The 19920-nt window shown below is 28.3% G+C and overlaps 2 protein-coding genes and 1 long non-coding RNA gene across 3 annotated transcripts; all 3 read left to right on the top strand.

The window, feature by feature from the left end:
• The first annotated feature begins 1621 nt into the window (after positions 1 to 1621).
• Positions 1622 to 5179, top strand: LOC115706935 (cysteine proteinase inhibitor-like). The gene is made up of 5 exons (XM_030634717.2): positions 1622 to 1691; positions 2062 to 2162; positions 2466 to 2609; positions 2736 to 4266; positions 4388 to 5179. Exons 1-4 carry the CDS (start codon positions 1637 to 1639, stop codon positions 2937 to 2939), a joined length of 504 nt encoding a protein of 167 aa, XP_030490577.1. The 5' UTR covers positions 1622 to 1636; the 3' UTR covers positions 2940 to 4266; positions 4388 to 5179.
• Positions 5180 to 6358: 1179 nt separating this feature from the next.
• Positions 6359 to 8476, top strand: LOC115703184 (uncharacterized). Its single transcript, XR_004009022.2, has 2 exons — positions 6359 to 6874; positions 7866 to 8476. It is a non-coding gene; the product is annotated as an uncharacterized LOC115703184 (long non-coding RNA).
• A 10329-nt stretch (positions 8477 to 18805) lies between these two features.
• On the top strand, positions 18806 to 19643 carry LOC115706953 (glutaredoxin-C6). The gene has a single exon (XM_030634740.2). The coding sequence runs from the start codon at positions 18907 to 18909 to the stop codon at positions 19384 to 19386; it is 480 nt and encodes a 159-aa protein (XP_030490600.1). The 5' UTR covers positions 18806 to 18906; the 3' UTR covers positions 19387 to 19643.
• Positions 19644 to 19920: the final 277 nt, after the last annotated feature.

Here is a 19920-nt window from a genome sequence, read left to right on the forward strand (position 1 = left end):
AATAAATAATTGTCATTATATTTCTTCTTTTGCCATATATATACAGCACACAGTTTTTGCCTCTTCATTTAATGCCACTCAAATATACAAATTAAAAGATTTATAAATATATATTTTTTACATAATAATACTAAGTTTTATTTTTAATATATTACGGTAAATATTTGATCGTTAAGTGTCAATTTATTATTGACGTGTTAATTTATTACTTATTGGTATATTCAAATTACTTTTTAAATAAAAAAATAAAATTTTAATGACGACCAATTAGAGAATTGTCACATGAAAATTTACATAGCATTTTATAATCAAGTACCTACAGAAGTTCCTAGAATTATAACTTAAGTATCACTACAAAAAATTTTATTTTAATAATAATCTTCTAGTCACAACAAATAAAATAATTACTTATGACTAAAACATAGTATTTAAATACAAGTTGTTACTAATTTAATTTTAGTCACAATAAATATTGTAATTTTTGTAACTAATAATATTAGCCAAAGACTTATTTTTAGTCACATATATTTTATAAGTAATCATAAATTTTTTTTTTTTTTTGAGAGGGAAGTAGTCATAAATTTTGTTATAACTAAAAATAATTTTTTATAGTATATTATTACAGTAAAAAATTAAAATTAAATATTTATAACGTAAATTATTCAAATATATAAATATAAAGTGACTTCTTTTTTATTATTTTAGTAATTTTTATTGAGAATGAAATATCTTTATAGAAGAAGAGAAAAAGGATCTACAGCTAGGGCAAAAGAAGGGTTTTTATTAAAGATGCCTTACATATCTGAATGGCTGATGTTGAGCATGACGACATACATTATTATTATTATTAAGTAGTGATTTGATTCTTCTCCATTATTTTACCTACTTTATTTTCTTTTTTTCATTTTTTCCTTTTTTTGATTTTGATTTTTTGTTTTTGGGTGCTTCATGACTAGTACTGCCACATCCTTAACCCTATTCAATAATTTTCAAATTCCACCACCAATCAATCACCCAGGATTGATCAGGGTTTCGAATTGGCAAACGATCATAATTAGGGCCGGACTTCAAGTAGTTTTTAGATATTTATGTATCTGTTTTGGTGATGATGGTGGTGGTTTCAAACTTTTCTTTTCAAGATATTCTCGTATAGTGTAAACAATAATCACAAATTTTTGTTATTAGTTCTAACTGATGTAGCATTGCTATTAGACATCTTAAAGTATCTAGAGATCTATCGATTAGTTGTGTTGTAAGTGTTTAGTGATTTTCTATGTTATTTATTAAATTAAAATGTGTAGAACTCAATATATATTGAATTGAACCAATAATGATATATTTAAAAAGAACCCTCAAATCCTAACATATATAGATATATCTTTATATATTAAAAGTGCCTATTTAACGGCAATTCTTGGTTTGACGGTAATTCTTGGTTTAACGATTCTTTTATTTTTTTTAACCCAAAAATAAATAATTTTTATTTTCTTTAACGGATTCTTTTAACGCCGTTAACTTTTTTTCTTATAAAAATATATAAAAAAAAAAAAAAATCATCTCAATCGTAGCTCTGTTTGCTCTGTTTATTTACATAAATGAATTGTTTCTCTTCTTAGGGCTACCATCGATACCTTCTATGGCTGCTATCTCATTCAACACGCCGAATTTCCCATCTGGGTTTGCTTTTCCAGGTTGAACTAAGCTAATTTTTCACCATTGACATCGTAAATTCAGATTCTGTGTTCGTTTTATAGTTTCAATTCATTCATTTTTGGTCGTTTTGACTTCTTAACCAAGTCGTCTCTCTCTTTCTCTGAAGGTGTTGTGGAAATTGATGATCTGGGTTTTCATCAATCGTTCAACATATTTTGAAATAAATATATTCCGTACATTCAATCTATGAACGTTCCCTTATCGAGATCCATTTTGTCGGGTTTTCATCAATCGTTCAACATATTTTGAAATAAATATATTCCGTACATTCAATCTATGAACGTTCCCTTATCGAGATCCATTTTGTCAAAAATGATTTAGCTTTTCTTTTAAAAACAAATGGAACAGAAACAGCGAAGCTCATCCCTGAGCATATGCTGACGTTCAAGATTGTTGGAGAGCCTGAGGGTCCTCATTACGCTCACTATGGTGTTGTGGGAAGTCATTTGGTATGTGGGCAGTCTATTTCACTTTCCTCTGATTAAACCTATTGGTTATTAGGGCTCATTCTGTTGTTAAATGCATTTCTTTAACTTTGGGTACCAAAAATTGCTGCATTTTTGAAATATTGGTTATAATGGTCACATTTAATTGTGTTATTTATACGCAGGAAAAAGGCCTAGAGATTTACTAAATCCCAAGGCTGTTAAGTATATGCAGTCTGTGTTTAATTTAGCATTATTATTACCTGGCAGGCTTTGAAGTTATTGGGAAGTGAAGTGCTTGTGGGCTAATTTCTATATTCCTTTCAGGAGTTTGACTTCAAAGAGAAGAAAACTTTGGAAGAAAGGAAAATGGCGACCGTCGGTGGAATCAAAGAAGTTGATGGGAATCAGAACAGTCTCGAGATCGAAAGCCTTGCTCGTTTTGCTGTCGATGAACACAACAAGAAACAGGTGCAGATCCTCATTTTCTATCCGATTACAATTTTTTTTCTTATTTAGTTATTCAGATATCGATCGATGACCGATCGTTGTGTAGAGGGAAAGAACTGAGATTGATTTCTTTGTTTTGGGATGCAGAATTCGCTTCTGCAATTTGAGAAGGTTGTAAACACGAAAGTGCAAGTGGTTTCTGGTACGATGCATCATATTACGTTGGAGGCTTTGGATGGGGATAAGAAGAAGGTTTATGAAGCCAAGGTGTGGGAGAAGCCATGGATGCATTTTAAGGAGCTCCAGGAATTCAAATATATTGGTGATGCTCCTTCTGGATCATCCTCTTAATTCTGAGCTATATGGTAAGCTGTAAACGTCTTTGATTTTTTTTTTTCAAATCTATTTATCTAATTCTATATATGATTATGAATACGGGAATATAAGAAAAAGACTCTGTTTTTGCAATCTTACTTTTATTGCAATATTATGAAAATATATATTTCTTTTGAGTAGTATCATTAGACGCTCTGATAAAATTGAACCTCAATTGAGTTGTTTCATATTTCAAAACTGACACAAACAATGATCCTGATCACTTAACTTTGACCCTTGTGCTATTTGGTTACAAGTACTATTGTGTAAACCATTGTTTTCATGTTAGTATTTGCTTAAGTTTCATGAATTGACATCATTAGACTTGATCACTTAGTAGTTAACATGTTATTGATCATTATATAAGAACGATGATGTGTTATTATTATTATTTTCAATTCGTTTGTTAGAGAATTCTTGGTCATGATCTCAGAATCGGTTGATTACGGTAATGGATCCTTATTTAGACATAAACTATAAGATGTCTTTTATCTTGCTATTTTATATCCACACGCCACTTGAGCTATCCTCCAAGTAATTGGGTGTGGGTGCTTGTGGGTAAGAGGTCTGGGGTTGGAGCCCCAGTGACCAGTAGGAACCATCATACTATCGGAGCACTCTGCTAAAATGCTACCTTAAGGCTAATTTTCCCTTTGATTGATATTGAAATGTATCTATATGTTATGTGCCTTACATTATGTCTTCAAATGATTTTAATGAAAATGTCTAATTTAATTCAACTCCTTGCTTTAAGCTTGATTCACCTCCCATAATCTTCACCTCTCTGTTTTGATAGGAAAATGTTGCTGGTAAGTCAGGATTGGCACACTGTATTGACAGATCAAGTTATCAAAAGATCAAGCATTTCTGTGAATTGGAAAACTAATGTTAGAAGATAAATGTTGGGAAAGAATTTATAAACAGAACATAATGTAGGATCTCTTATTATCTTTTTAATACAAGTGGATGTTTTTTTTCTGAACAAAAAAGAAAAAAGGAAAGACAGAAAAGAAAAAGGGAAAAAGACAAAAAGAAGAGGCTGTAGCTACTCAAGGCATTTGATGAACTTATAATAATTTAGTGTATGATCAGAATGTTAACAAAGATGAGGTTATGATTGACAACAATTAGTCACTAACATGGATATGTATTTCAGATTTCCTTAGACTGCTGTGGAACACTCTAATTGTATGAAAATCACAGTGAGTTGCCAGAATTTCTTGGTGGTTCCTGCACCTGTGCTGATGAGGGAGGTTGCCTTCGATCTGATAAGGGTCCGTGGAAGAATCCAGAAATATTGAAGGTTTAAACTGGAATAATAATTTTTCCTGTTGTGTAATATTTTTACAAGCTTTAGCTATGAACCCTTGTATGTCCTTGTTAATTAGAAACCAATGATTGTTATAACCCGTCTTTTTTCACAGATGGTTCACAATGGTGAAGCGCGGCGTGCCAGGCAGATTGTCAAGGTTATAACCAGCGAGGGGAAGGTTACCTATATTAAACCGCACTACCCAGCCAGGCAGATTGTATTCAAATTATTGTTATTTTTTTTATTTTTTTTTTAAGAAACTGAATATTTTTAGTTATGCTCATAAATATCATCGTGAAATAAGGAAGCAGTTTTAATTTGAAAATTGTTAATTTTTTGAATTTGAACTTGGGGATGTGTTTCCTATTTAAAAGTTATTTGAATGTTATTCAAATTATTGTTAATATTTTTTTTTTTTTAAGAAACTGAATATTTTTAGTTATGCTCATAAATATCATCATGAAATAAGGAAGCAGTTTTAATTTGAAAATTGTTAATTTTTTGAATTTGAACTTGGGAATGTGATATTAGGTTAATCATATTTATAATGCAATTTGCTCTCTCCATAGATTTGCTCTCAGGTCTCAATTCCGTCTCTCAGGTTTACATATGTCTATTGTGGCTCTCCTCGTGTTGACTGTAATGCAAACCGAACAATGAGTTCAAAGTACAATCAGTTCACCATTCAAGCAGTTGAACCAATGGAAGATTAGGCAGAAGTTGCCATTTTTCTTTTACAGTAATTTTATTTTATTTAGTGTTAAGACTTTTCTTGGTGCCGAGCTTCTTTCAATTTCTATTGACTTGTTATCTACGGATTTACATGGAGTATTGTATGCAAGTATTTCATATACCCAATTTTCTAGAAGTAAATAATAAGTATCATTTTATTTTGATTTATATATACCTAATTATATTTTACCAACCAATTATAATAGCACAAATATTAATTTGCTAAAACAAATCATTCGTGTAATCATACCTTCACATACAATCTAAATAAGAAGAAAAAAAAATAAACTTTACCTAAAACTAACATTTACGTGCCTCGGCACGTAACTCCTACCTAGTATATAAATAAAAAGCATTGCTTCATCTCTATTATTGTTGTTCATGAGCTATATATAATTACAATTATTTTAGTGTTATATATCATTATGTTAATTTCAAATTCCTTTCTTAAAAAAAAAAAAAATCATTCACAGCATTATCATTTTTATCCTCTGAATATTTTTATTTTGTGAAATGTTTTAAATTATAAAAATTATTGCAAATATCTCCTTTATTTACACACTGCTCATTTTTTAAAAACAATTTACTTATTTACACATTATTATTATGCAAGTATAATTACAGTTCGAGAACTTATGACACTATTTAAAATCTGATTTATTAGTAATATTAGCTCTTCAAGAGTATATAATTTATTATCAAACTGCTACAAATATCATCATCCCATTACATCGATAGAATTAATGTTTAAAGAAATAATTAAGTTAAATATAACTAGAAAATGATATATATTAATCTACAATTTCTTTTTAACTTAGGAAGAATTTTCACAATAAGAAATACTAAAAGAGCAAACTCTATAAATATCATAATTGGAAATAAAAAAATGTTATTATTTTTTCTTATATATGTCAACATCAATTATATATGTAACTATAGGGTATACTATATATGAATGATGATTATAAATGAAATTTATACACATGTATACTATATTGATTTATAGCTAGGTTAGTCCTAGCTAGCAAAAGTGGTCAGTTAAATGTCAATTTCATTAATGTATATATAAATAAAAGAAGAATTAAATAAAACAATTTTTAAAAAAAAGTACAAATATATATATGAGTGGAGTAGCATAAACTATAATGGGATATTCCAAAGAGATTCACTACCAATTCCATCTCTCTCTTTCATCACTTCCACATCATATATCTTTAACCAAAAAGTTAATTAATTAATTAATTAAACATGGTTCACTAATTTAAATATATATATTTATTTATTAAATTTAAGATTAAAAAGGAAAGAAAAAAAAATTGTGGTTTTTTAGCATAAATATATAATTAATTATTTAAATTATCCCATGCAACCCCTCCACTTTTTGAAAGGTTCAATCTCATTGAATGGGGACTTAATTTGTCTATTTTGTCATTGAGATTTCTCAATAATAATAGAGATTTTTACACTAGATACTAAATTTAGCCTTTTTTTTACATTTTTATTCCCGTTAGTTTTTTTAAACTTTTTTATATTTTATGTTTTTCATTTTTATATTTAAAAAAGTTCTTTAATTACAAAATTACCTTTTTGATGATGTCATTCTTCCTCCTCCTCCATTTTCTTTCTCTGTTACATGTTATTTCTCTCTTTCTCTCACTCTTTTTTTTTTCTTTCATTTTTTGTTCATTATTATTTCTATTTTTTCTTCTTCCTTCTATTCACACAGCAGCAACCTTCTCCACCCTTCCATCTCCCATCCAGTCGATCTCGTCTCCAGCCATCTCGTCCCCAGCCCGTGAAACCACTACTCAACCTTCTGTCATGGTCTAGGGAGAAAGAGGCACACTCGAAGCTTATTTCCTTCTTGGTAAGTCATCTCTCTCTTTTTCAAACTTCTTTTTGCTGCTATTAAGTTGTTCTTTTCTTGTTCTTCTTCTTTCTTTTTTTTTTCTTTTCAAATTACATTAATAAAAATTTAAATTTGAAAGTTTAATAAGAATATTGTTTTAGTGTGATTGTTTATTATTGATTCTACTCATTTGTCCTCAAATTTTGTAAATTTTTTCTTCTTCTTTAAGTTGAATTTTTTGTTAATATGTATATAAGGGCACACCTTCTATGTGTTTGAGAAAATGCCTAATATAGTTATTCTTAATCACTAGCCTAAAGAAAGAGAGCATATTTAATTGTGCTATTGTAATTTTTATTCTTCTTTAAACTGGGATTTTCATGTTGTTCCTCTGATGTTATTTATGTTCATTTTGATGTTATGAATTAGTTAATTTATCAATAAATTTGATAGTGTTGTTTATAAGTTGTTTATACGTGTTGTTTTGCTACTGCAGCAGAAAGAAAAAACTTTCATTCCAAATGTTGAAGTACTTCCAAGTTGATTAGGATAGACTTTGTGACAATTTCTATTTCTTTGGTAGAATGAAGTAAGTTGACCACATTGAGAGTTTACAAATGCTCTATAGTTGTGTGTGTGTGTGTGTGTCAAAACACCCATGACATGTGTTTGGTGAAATGCCCGAAAGAATTGAATTTTCACTAACATAAAGAAATAAAACATATTCTTTATATTTTTTCTTCTTCTTTAAGTTGAACTTTTCATATTGTTACTTGTTATTTTTGTTCATTTTAGTTTTATAAATTAGTCAATTTTTATTTATAGATGTTTGATAATTTTGTTGATATAGTGTTGTGTTAATGTTGTTTATAAGTTGTTTATATGTTATTTGTGTAAATGCTTTCAATGATTATGTTGATATAGTGTTGCGTTAGCGTTGTTTATAAGATGTTTATATGTTATTTTATAAATGCTTTCATTTTTTATTTTGTTTGTTTTGCTATTGCAGTTGAATGCAAGAAACTTGATTTTCAGTGATGATGTACTTCAATGTTGATCAGAATAGGTTTGTCGTCCATTTTTATTCCTTTAGTAGAATGAAGTGAGCTGCATACATTGAAAGTGTACAAGAAAAGATTCCAATCTTCCAAGAAAGTTCAAGCTATTGTGTATGAATTAGTGATTGAGAAGTGTGCTTAGTTTTGGTTGTGTGCTGAAGAGCACTATTTTTTTAAGAAACTTTGTTTTTGTATATTTTTTTAAAACTTTTTTAATTAATTTTATATGTATTTTTCACTTGATATTGAACATTATAATTTTATTTAATTTGTTTATATAGTTTAGTACAAAAAAATTATTATTATATTTTTAATTTATACATTAAGTATTTGTATAATTATATTCTTTTTTTTTTTTGAGAAAAAAGACGATAATTGTTAGTAGGTTTTTTTTTAACTGTTGACAATATTTTGCTACGAGTTAAAAGTATAAAAATAATTGTATATGTAATTTAAGTAACCTACAATTTTTAACTACTATAATTTAACGTACAAACAACGTGAAATCAACATATATAAAAAGTAACGAAATTAAACAACGTGTTTAAAACTTGAAAACAACTGTAAAACAACAAACAATGTTATTACTAAATATAAATAATTTTTATTCATATTTACAATCTCTTTCTATCAATGCCCCCACTTGATTAAAAATACACATGATGTATATTCTATTATTTATTTTCTATGTCTGAATATGTAAGAGATAAAATAAATTTTTATTTTAACATGTAAAACTCTATTTGCTTTAATTGTTGAACAACCACTGTAATGTATAAAAAATCCATAACAAACTTTACAACAATATGAAAATAACTTGATTTTATTTTCAATGAGAAATAAGATGTCGCAAAAATAACACAAAAAAACTTCACAGAAGGTTTTCTTTTAGTTGTTTACTTGTTGATGTATGGTTTGATTTAGCTGTCAAAGTATCAATATTAACTAAAATAATATCTTTTGAAATTGATCATCTCCTTAAAGAAGATAAAAGTTGTTTAGTTGTTGTTTCTGTGTTGTTGTTAGGTTGTTGTACATCTGAGTGTACTGAGTGATTGCTATTTTCTTTCATTATCATATTATTGCACACTTTTATTTGGGTAGCTGCCAAAAAAAAATTGTGATTCTGTGTTGCTGAATACGTACACACATAATGGATATTGCGTGAAATTAGTTTCCTTGGTTAATAGCTTTATGTAAAACATCAAACTTTTGTCATCCTTGAATTGGAGTGGTTAGCAACCTTCCTTCAGTTGGTATTTTAGTTGTTTTTGAGTTGTTTCACTACTGTTGCATTGTAGTTTCTCCATTATTATTGGTACTAGTTCAACAAAAGTACAATCTCTTGATACTAGTTCTCCACTTGATTCGTAATCAACATAATGCTTGTTGTTATCTTAATGACTATTGCTCTGTCCAAAATTTGCAGAGGTTTCATAACTGAAACTAATGTATCAATTTTTCAATTTTGTTAAGCAACCATTTTAATACATGAAAACAATGTATAAACAACTAATTTGTGACAGTTTTCAGTAAATAATCTTAAATATATCACTCCTCTCTCTCTCTTATTTTGTCAAAAGCCTATAAAATTAGACTCCTAAGGATCAACCTTAATGTTTCAGCAACACAAAAAAAAGGCCACCAGATTTCTTGCCGCTCTTGCTGAAAAGCAAAAACAAAGAAAAAAGAATAGAAGATAAATTGTTTTTATTTTTTTTTTTTAAAAAAAACTAGTTGTTTCAGATCTGTAATTTTTCTCCTCTTGCTCAATATAAATAAAGGGGCTTGAACTAAAGAAGAAGATAATCGACTTATTGCACACATAAGGGCTCACTACCAACACAAAAAAAAGGCCACCAGATTTCTTGCCGCTCTTGCTGAAAAGCAAAAACAAAGAAAAAAGAATAGAAGATAAATTGTTTTTATTTTTTTTTTTTAAAAAAAACTAGTTGTTTCAGATCTGTAATTTTTCTCCTCTTGCTCAATATAAATAAAGGGGCTTGAACTAAAGAAGAAGATAATCGACTTATTGCACACATAAGGGCTCACTACCTAAGGTGTGCCAAGAATTTTAAGCTTTGTTAGATTAATTACCTACCTGATCTCAAACGTGAAAACATCATCAATCTTGTACGATTTTTGTTTTACGATTGTACCCTTCTCATTAATGATTTTTTTTTTCAGATCTGAAATTGTACCTTGGTTGAGAACAAAAATGGAGGAGATGGGGAAGTTCTGGTGCGGCTGGAAACGAAGGAGAACGAGGGTGAAGGGGACTGTTTTGCTTAGTCCGTATTTTTGAAAAAAAAAGTTTTGTCTTTCCTTTTTTGTTTATTTTTTCATACTAAGATAAAAATGTAAATTTTGGATCTAAAAAGCCTATTAAGGAAAATATCCCATAATAATATTACCCCACAAGGGCACAACCCATCCAATTATTAATTATAAATAATAATGTTTTATTATTTTAATAAATTATTATATTTTTAAAATAATTTTTATATATATATGGTACAAAACAAACAACTAACACCTCCCCCATTGAATTATGGGTGTCCAACCTTGTTTTGACGTTTCTTGCCTTTTTTTAAAAAAATTAAGAGTCCATCGTTTCATTTTATAATTAAAATAAAATATTTTAAATTTGTAATATTTAAATCATATGTATATTAAAAAAAAAAAAGTAAATACCATGTTAGATCCCGTATTTTGTAAAAGTTACCGATTGGACTCTATGTTTTGTTAAATAATAAAATAGACTATATATTTTCTAAAATAGTAAAAATAGAACCATAAGTTTAATTTTCGATAACTTTTTTTTTAATAACCAACTTGAAGACAATTTCTAACACAAACAGATACAAAAAAATATAAATAATTTTATCATAACACTTTTAGATCAGATTATTATTAAATTTTATTTTAACAAAAAATCAATACTTCAAGGTCCTATTTGTGCCATTTTAAAAAATACAGAGTTCAATTAGTAACTTTTACAAAACACATAGTCCAAAATAACACCCTTTAAAAACTTATGAAAGACCTTCATTCATTAATTAGGTGCATTTAGAAAATGGCTTGTCTTGCCTAACGGCTTGACTATATCACAAGAAGGTAAAATCCTAATCTAATTAGCACTCATTTAATTTGTTGACACTAAAAAAAAATTAAATTAAATATTTTTGTTCACACTAACAAATTTAATAATGTTTTGTTAGTTTGATTATTAATGAGTTCTCTAAGTATTTTTCTTTTTAAATTACAAATAGTCTAAGAAAAATGTTAAAGGACATTTATAATACGAGTACTATGGTGCTAATATTCAGAGTCGTCTCTGAGTATTGATGAGTCCAATAATTTTTTTTGTTTTATCTAAAGTGAAGTTTAAGAGTAACTCCAAGGAGATTGCAAATTAGTAGTATGGTGTGTATATATGTTCTAAGGAGGTTGCATATCATATCATTTTATAATTTTATCTACAGTGCACTGTAGTCACGACATCCTTTTTTTTTAATTGTTTTTATAATTTAATTAATATTTATATATATTTATATTATTGTTGTAAAATTAAGAATTATTTTTTGAGAAATTTTACAATACACAATTTTAAAAGTGATGTACGAATCTACTCCTATTTATTTCGGCACCCGACAAACTTTAGTCTATTTTTTTTTTATATAATAGTGTATATTATAATTATTTAAGACAACATCCTGTAAAATTTAGAAAAATTTAAAAAAAAATTAACACGCCGAAAATAATGCACTTCTTTAAAAGTGGTGCACTGATATACTCTTACCTGTTCGGGCATTCGGGAGACTTGTTTAGTCTTTTTTTTTATATGGTCATGTACATTATAGTTATTTAAACATCCTGCAAAATTTTAAAAAATTTAACACGTCAAAAATAAAATTCAAACTTTCTGTCGCGTGACTCTTTTATTGAGAGAGATACATTGTAAAAGCACCTTATTATAATATTTTTTTTTGTGTAAATTTAAATGTGGATACCATAAATTGTGGTAAATTTTGTTAATTAATATGATATTATTTTTTTATTTTATTAAAAAATTAATATAATAATAAAGAATATTTTTTTTAGTGTAATTTTTTGTGTTGTAGTTGGAGTAGAAATACTTTTTGATACCAAATTTAATGTTTCTTTGGAGATGCTCTAAGCATTATTGGACTTATTTTATAAAATTTTACAAAAAATACCCTTTTTTTACTGCATAAAAGTATACTGTATAAAAATTGTAGGTCCTAATTAAGAGTGAACCTTAAATATGGGTCTAATCTACCTTACCTCAGAGCTTGGCCTGTTAATATCTGCTCTTTAATATATAAGATGATTTTGTTTAGAGTTGATTATATTATTATTTCTTAATTAACATATTAGTAATATGCATGGTTTACTAGAAAATTAAAAAAATAATAAAAGTAAAAATGATTACGGAGGAAACTATGGGGCTCGGGTGGCAAAACCCCCAATACTTTCGTTTTGGGGGTTTCATTAAACCCCCAAAACCTAAATTTCTGCGGGTAAACCTTCAAAACCAGAAAACTGTTAGCAATTTAACACTTCCGTCCAAATTTAGCTGTTAAATGCCAAGTTGAATTGTCCACGTGGACACAATATACACATAGCACAATTTTATTGGTCCACGTAAATAATTATTTAAAAAAATAAAAAATTAATTATTTTAAAAATAAAAAAATAAAAAAAATTCTTTTTTTTCTTTCTTCTTTTTTTCTTTTTTTCTTTCTTTCTTTTTCTTTTTCTTTGTCATGAACCCTAAACCTAAATCCTTCCGAGCCACCACCCACCATGAGAACCCTAAACCTAAATCCTTCCCAGCCACCACCCACCACCATTCTCTTCCTTCCCAGCCATCGCCACCATCTTCCTTCCTTCCTTCCTTCATACTGTTACCACCACCACCACCATCTTCTTTTTCTTCATCATCTGCTACCACCACATGCCATCCAAATCACAAAAAAAAAAAAAGAGAACAACAAAACTAAGCTCAAACTAATTCAAACTAATTCAAATCCAACAAATAAACAAACACACATATATATATACACAAAATCTTAACCCCAAAATTAATATTTGAAAACCCTAAATTTATTTCCCCACAAATATAATAATACTAAGTAATAATATAATGTATATTATATTTTTCTGGAAACCCCCAAACAGGAGCAATGAGGTATTCAGAGGAGGAGGATGGTTATTATGATGATGTTTGTAAAGAGAGGAGAGAGAGAGAGAGAGAGAGAGAGAGAGAGAGAGAGAGAGAGAGAGAGAGAGAGAGAGAGAGAGAGAGAGAGAGAGAGCAGATTGACCGGCGCTGGCTTGGTGGTCCCCGACGTCCTCCTCCATAACCACGTCGAAGCTAGTTCACCGGCTTTAATGGCGGATCTGAGATGGAGGAGTTAGAGCCAACATGTTATGGGGCTTCGAAGTCGGCGGAGGAGGACGAGGCCGGAGGAGGTTTTTGTTCAGCGGTGGTTGTGGAGGAGGACGTCGACAGAAGAAGAAAGAGAAAGGGATATGAGAGAGATAGAGAGAGGAGATCGAGTGAGATCTTTCAGAGAAGGAAAAAGAAAGAAAAAGAAAAAAAGAAAGAAAAAAGGAAAAAAAAATATATTTTTTTTATTTTTTAAATTTTAAATTACATTTTTTTAATTTTTTTAATTTTTTTAAATAATTATTTACGTGGACTCATAAAATTGTGCCACGTGTATATTGTGTCCACGTGGACAATCCAACGTGCCAATTAACAGCTAAATTTGGACAGAAGTGTTAAATTGCTAACAGTTTACTAGTCTTGGGGGTTTACCCGTAGAAATTTGGGTTTTGGGGTTTAATGAAACCAAAACGAAAGTATTAGGAGTTTTGCCGCCATTTACCCTTTTTATAATAAAGAAAAATAAAATATACAAATATATATAAAGTTACCTATAAAATTATATGTTTAAATCACAATAAAATTAAGGTAAACATTATATATTAATTCATACCTAATTATATGTACACATAAAAATATATTGTACATAATAATGCGATGCATATTTGGATGTACATATTATTATTGCTCTTTGTCTGTATATTGGATGTACCATAATTCTTCAAACTTTAAAATGATATGGGTTAATAAGATTGGAAAATTTTACAATGTACCCTCTTAAAATAGATACATTGATGCACCCTTATCTATTTTAGTACCCGAAATAATTTTTTAGTCAAATTTTTCTCATGATCATATACGTTATAGTTATTTAAGACATCCTGTAAAATTTTAAGAAATTTAGAAAAGTTTAATACGCCGAAAAATACGTTCAAACAGCGTGTTGCACGCGTGACAATTTTATTTTATACCCGTGTAAAATAGACTGTTTGAGCATTGTTTTCGATTATGTAAGTTATTCTGAATTTCTCAAAATTTTGTAGGTTATCTCAAATAATTATAACGTACATGAATATGAAAAAAATTTAGACTAAAAAATTCTTCTGGATGCTGAAACAAGTCAAGAGTGCATCAGTACATCCCTTTTAAGGGGTACATTGTAGAATCACCCACTAAGATATTATGAAAAATTGAAAGCAGAAAAAATTAAAATAAATTCATACGTAATTATTTTAAATTTTTTAAAATTTTATAAAATATCTTAAATTGTTATATTGTACGTGAATATAAAAAAGATTAAATTAATTTTTTTTTAAATGCTGAAATAAATAAAAAAAAATGTATCAGTATATCCCTTAACCAATAATATTAACCTACATAATTATTAAAACAAAATTTGACTATATTTTTTTTATAAATATCAAAATAGATAAAATTAAAAGAATAATTGAAGTAAAATTTGAGTGTGGGCCGTAGTGAATGGTGGTGATGCAATCTCATATATGGCAGACACCCTACTAACCACCATCGACGGTGCTCCTTTAATGGACTTCATTTTCCATTCATGCTTGGTGGGCCCCACAATCACACAACTTCATGCAACACTTTCGATTTAGCCCACGTGGCCTTCTCCCATTAGCTGACCGAAACAGACCCAAAAGTAGAAGATGGGATAGGATTGGGACCCAATTAACAACACCACCTCCATGCCTGAAGGAAAGCTAAGGATGACGCCACGTGTCATCCAGCTAACGTCATGATGATTGGGAAAGTGTGATTCAGATCCGATGATGATTATGTCACTCTTGTGGAAGAAAATGTGGGACCCACACAAATGTCCACGTCATCTGACATATCTTTTTATTACTGCACGCCCCACCACCACCACCCGTAGTTAAATCTTACCGTTCCACGTCAGCATCAGGTGACGTCACTCTCATTTACTGCCACGTCACTCTCTCTCTCTCTTCCCCATGTGATCTAGTTCACCGGCAAATATCCAGTTTTTCCGAACTACCTGATCGCGTGATCATCCCAACATTAATCTCACGCGCCCTTCCGAGCTCGTGTCTTACACTTTCCAATAATTCAAATAATTATTTATTTTTTAACTTTCTTTCCTCAATTATTTCTTCTTGTTATCTTTTTTTAAGTGTAATTATTTGAGTAAGTGTAGTTTTATTCTATGGTACGTTGTTATTATTAATAATTATCTGTCAATTTTAAAAATTATTCTAAATAATTTATAGTGTAAAAAATAAAATTTACATATTTTAGGGTAAATACTATTTTGGACTCTGTGTTTTGCAAAAGTTATATATTAGACCCTGTGTATTGTTAAATGATGAAATAGACCCTATATTCTCTAAAATAGTAAAAATAGGACCATGAGCTTAATTTTTGACAATTTTTTTTTAATACAACCAACTTGAAGACAATGCTTAATACGAACAGATACAAAAAATGTAAAGAGTTTTGTCATAACACTTTTAGATCGGATTATAATTAAACTTTATTTTGACAAAAAATCAATTCAGGGTCCTATTTGTACTATTTTAGAAAACACAGGATCTATTTTGTCATTTAACAAAACACAGGGTCCAATTGGTAACTTTTGCAAGACAGAGGGTCCAAAATGGTATTTACCCCATATTTTATGCTAAATGTGCCTTTTTAAATTTTATTTTTAGTATAATTAACCATTCAAAACTTTCTCACAATTATCTTAAATTTGTAAGAGGTTACATGATTATAAAAGGGGAAGTTAATCATATTTTAGATCTTGTATTTTATAAAAGTTAACAATTTGATATTTTTTTTTTATATATAATGACAAATTGAATTTTGAACTAAATTTTTAATATAATCAATTTAAAAATAATTTTTAATACGGACAAATATAAAAAATATATTAAATTTTGTCTTAACAATTCTAAATTACCGTATCATAAATTTGTATTTTAACATAAAATCATTTTTGCAGTGCTATTATTTTAAAAAATACGAAATTTAATTTATTATTTAATAAAATAAATAGTCAAATCTATAATTTTTACAAACCACATAATTCAAAATAACATTTACTTTTTTTTTAACTTAAAAGCTATCCTAATCACCATAACAAATATAAAATGTATAACAAAAAAAAATCTATTTATTAATTAACTTTTTTTATTGATAAAAGTAATAATTTATTTTCCTAAATGCATGGGATTGATGTCGTTCTAAAATTCTGTACTGGTTTTCTGAGGTGTGGTGACAATTTGAACAATTTTTATCACTTGTCAAACTCACTACTGTTATATCATTTCAATCAAATCAAAATTGATGAAAACTATTTAGAATTATAATAATTATGCTATTAATGTTAAAGAAATTCATGAATTCCAATGATGAATTTAATAATATATATAAAAGCCAAATCAAACTTTGGTTTTTACAGTATAATTATTAATTTAAGTAATTACTACACTACTAGACATGTCCTATGTATTAATAATAATAATATAATAGCACAAATGAATGGATTCCACGTACACTTAATTATTTTAATGTTTAAAGTGATTAAAAATTAACAAAAGTATATACTATGATGATATTTCTAATTTTATTAGTATATATCTCATGCACACATTCAAATATATGTACATAGCTTTGAGTGTTTTAGACTTTGTCTTATAACAATAAATTTGTCTTATTAGGTTGAAACATAATTAACAAATATATATATAAATATTATGAACTCTAAAACTATAAATTTAATCTTTCAATCAATCGAGTTAATTTTATTTTCAGTTAGGTTATTGTCAAAAAAAATTATAAAGCTCCTTAATAATTAAGATCTTTGTTTATTTTTTGAATGATAATAATTAAGATCTTTATTTAGTGGAATTTGAAATATATATTTATTAATTTATTTTATAATTAATGGTCTCATCAATGTCTTTAAATTTCTTTTTTTATAATCAAATTTAATTTCGCATAACCTTGCTAAAATGGCTATTTTTATAGATATGACGAGAATTTAGTGGCAGAGATTACGAATTTTGTGTAAATTTTTAACTTGTATTTAGCAAATACTTAATAAAGTGTTTCATTTTATTATTCAAAAATAATAATAAATAAAAATCGATCGAGTCACCTATTAGACTTAAGATTAATTTAATAAATTTTATCATGGTGATAAACAAACATATTATTAAGAAATTAATTAAGACATTAATAATTTTTATTTATGTTTTGAATATTAACAACATGAATAGATGAGCTGCCTCTCAATTAAGGTGATATAAGAAAGTTAAAGAAAAATAGTAAAAAGTACCATACGTTCTAATATCATTTAAAAAAACTCCATAACTACTTGTAATTAAGATACTATCATTCTGCAATAGTGGTACCACATTTATTCTAATAATAATAATTATTATTACTATTTTAAATAGAAAATTTCATTAATATGAAAAATTAATTGTTACAGGAGAATTTATATACAAAAAATAATAATTTGTTTTTAGCTACACATCAGCATCCACCACCGATAAGAAATATGCAGAGATAGAGTGAGAATAAAGATAAAAAATTCATAAGAGAAACATGAACGGAAGAGAATTCATACCAATTTCCAGTCCTATGTGCATCCTACCTTCTCAATTTTTTTTTTATTTTTTAGTTTGTAATAATAACGATATATAGGTAAAACATTGCTATAAAACATCGTTATTAGTACTATTTAGTACTATTTAAAAGTGACATCTTTCGATTTGTTATATTGATATTTCATAAATTAAAATAAAAAAAAAATTTCAAAAAATCGACCGTAATAAAAATAGAGCAACGATTCAACAAATTGAACTAGAAGAATCACTTATGATTTAAAGATATTAATTAGCAAGTAAAAAAGAGTTATTGAAAATCTAAAAAGTAAAGCAAAATAATTATTTGTGATTTGAGTATAATAAATAAAAAAAATGTGTTTATGGTAAGAGAAAAATAACTACCATCTTAGTAAATATTAAAGAGTCTCATATTAACCATTTGAGGCTAGCTCAAGTGGTTATAGCTAGGTGTGTGTTGGAAATTTTGGGTTCAAGTCTTATATAAAAATATGATTGTAATACATAATCGGTTAAATAAAAAACAAAAATCTCAAGTTATTTTTTTAATAGTTTATTAATTTTGAGATAGTTATTTTTGTAGCACTTATATGATGCAATAAATGAGAAAAATGAAATAAATAAAAAATAAGCGCGTGGGGAGGTGAGTAATAAAGAAGTCCCCAATTCCCAAACCTACGATTCCAAAAGCACCTATTAATATTATTATTATTATTATATAAATAATAAATGTAAACAACAGTAGTTTGTGATGTAAGCAACCACACACTACTACTCAAACCTCATTATCATTATTATTATTTATTTTTCTTTTTTTAAAAAAAAAATTAAAATTAATTTTCTCATTTATATAAACTCCTCTTTCCTTTCCCCCAAAAACACCCCCCGCGTTGACATCAAACACTTTCTCTCTCTAAACTCACACTCTCTTTCTTTCTCTCTCTCTATAACTAACTTCCCGAGATGCAAGGCCTACGGCGGTGCTCAAACGACGTCGTTCACCTCGACCTGGGTCCCACCACCACCACCACAAATCTAGTCCTCTCTTCCTCTTCCTCATCAACTAATTCCTTATCAATCGACGATGAGGAATCAATCGACACTCGAATCCAACGGCTCATATCAGAGCATCCTGTAATCATCTTCACCAGAAGCTCTTGTTGCATGTGCCACGTCATGAAGAAGCTTCTAGCCACCATAGGAGTCCATCCAACGGTTATCGAATTAGACGATCATGAGATCCCCTTCTTACCCTCACCACCACCGCCTCCGCCCTCCGATGATTCTTCCGATAACGCCGCCTCCGCAGGAGGACACCATGGATTCGCGGCGGCTCCAGCCGTTTTTATCGGCGGCGTTTGTATCGGCGGCTTGGAATCTCTAGTCGCTCTACACCTCAGTGGCCATCTCATCCCTAGGCTCGTCGAAGTTGGTGCTCTCTGATAATTAATATTAATTAATTCGTAATTAATTACTACGAACTTTTTTTTTAAAATATATATTATATGAAATATAGTTTTGTAATTTTTATGGGTTATTTTATTTTATTTTGAAACAAAAATGAAGAAGAAAATATAATAACCCTCTTTGCTATGTTTTGTTTTGTATAAAATTTCAATTGCTTTTGTTTTTCCTCTTTGAATTTTGGTCAAAATGATCTATATTATATGAGATGGGAAAGTCAAACAATCGTGTGGTTAGATTGATTTGTGGTCTGATCATCTAGTTTAGTTTAGTATTGGGCAATCTGGATCGTCTAATGTGTGGACTTTATTCCCTTGACTATTATTGTAGAAGGTTAGTTTAGAAGATATCGATCTCTCTCTTCTTATGTTTTTTTTTTACATTTTTGTTTATAAAAATATCATGCTATTAGTAAATTATTTCACTAATTTTCAATTTTTTTTAAGAAAATTAAATCCCTCTCAAAATTGTTTATTTATTTATTTAAAGAAATTAAAATTTAGAAATAATTCC

This window comes from Cannabis sativa, chromosome X (genome assembly GCF_029168945.1).
Source record: "Cannabis sativa cultivar Pink pepper isolate KNU-18-1 chromosome X, ASM2916894v1, whole genome shotgun sequence".
Lineage (NCBI taxonomy): Eukaryota > Viridiplantae > Streptophyta > Magnoliopsida > Rosales > Cannabaceae > Cannabis > Cannabis sativa.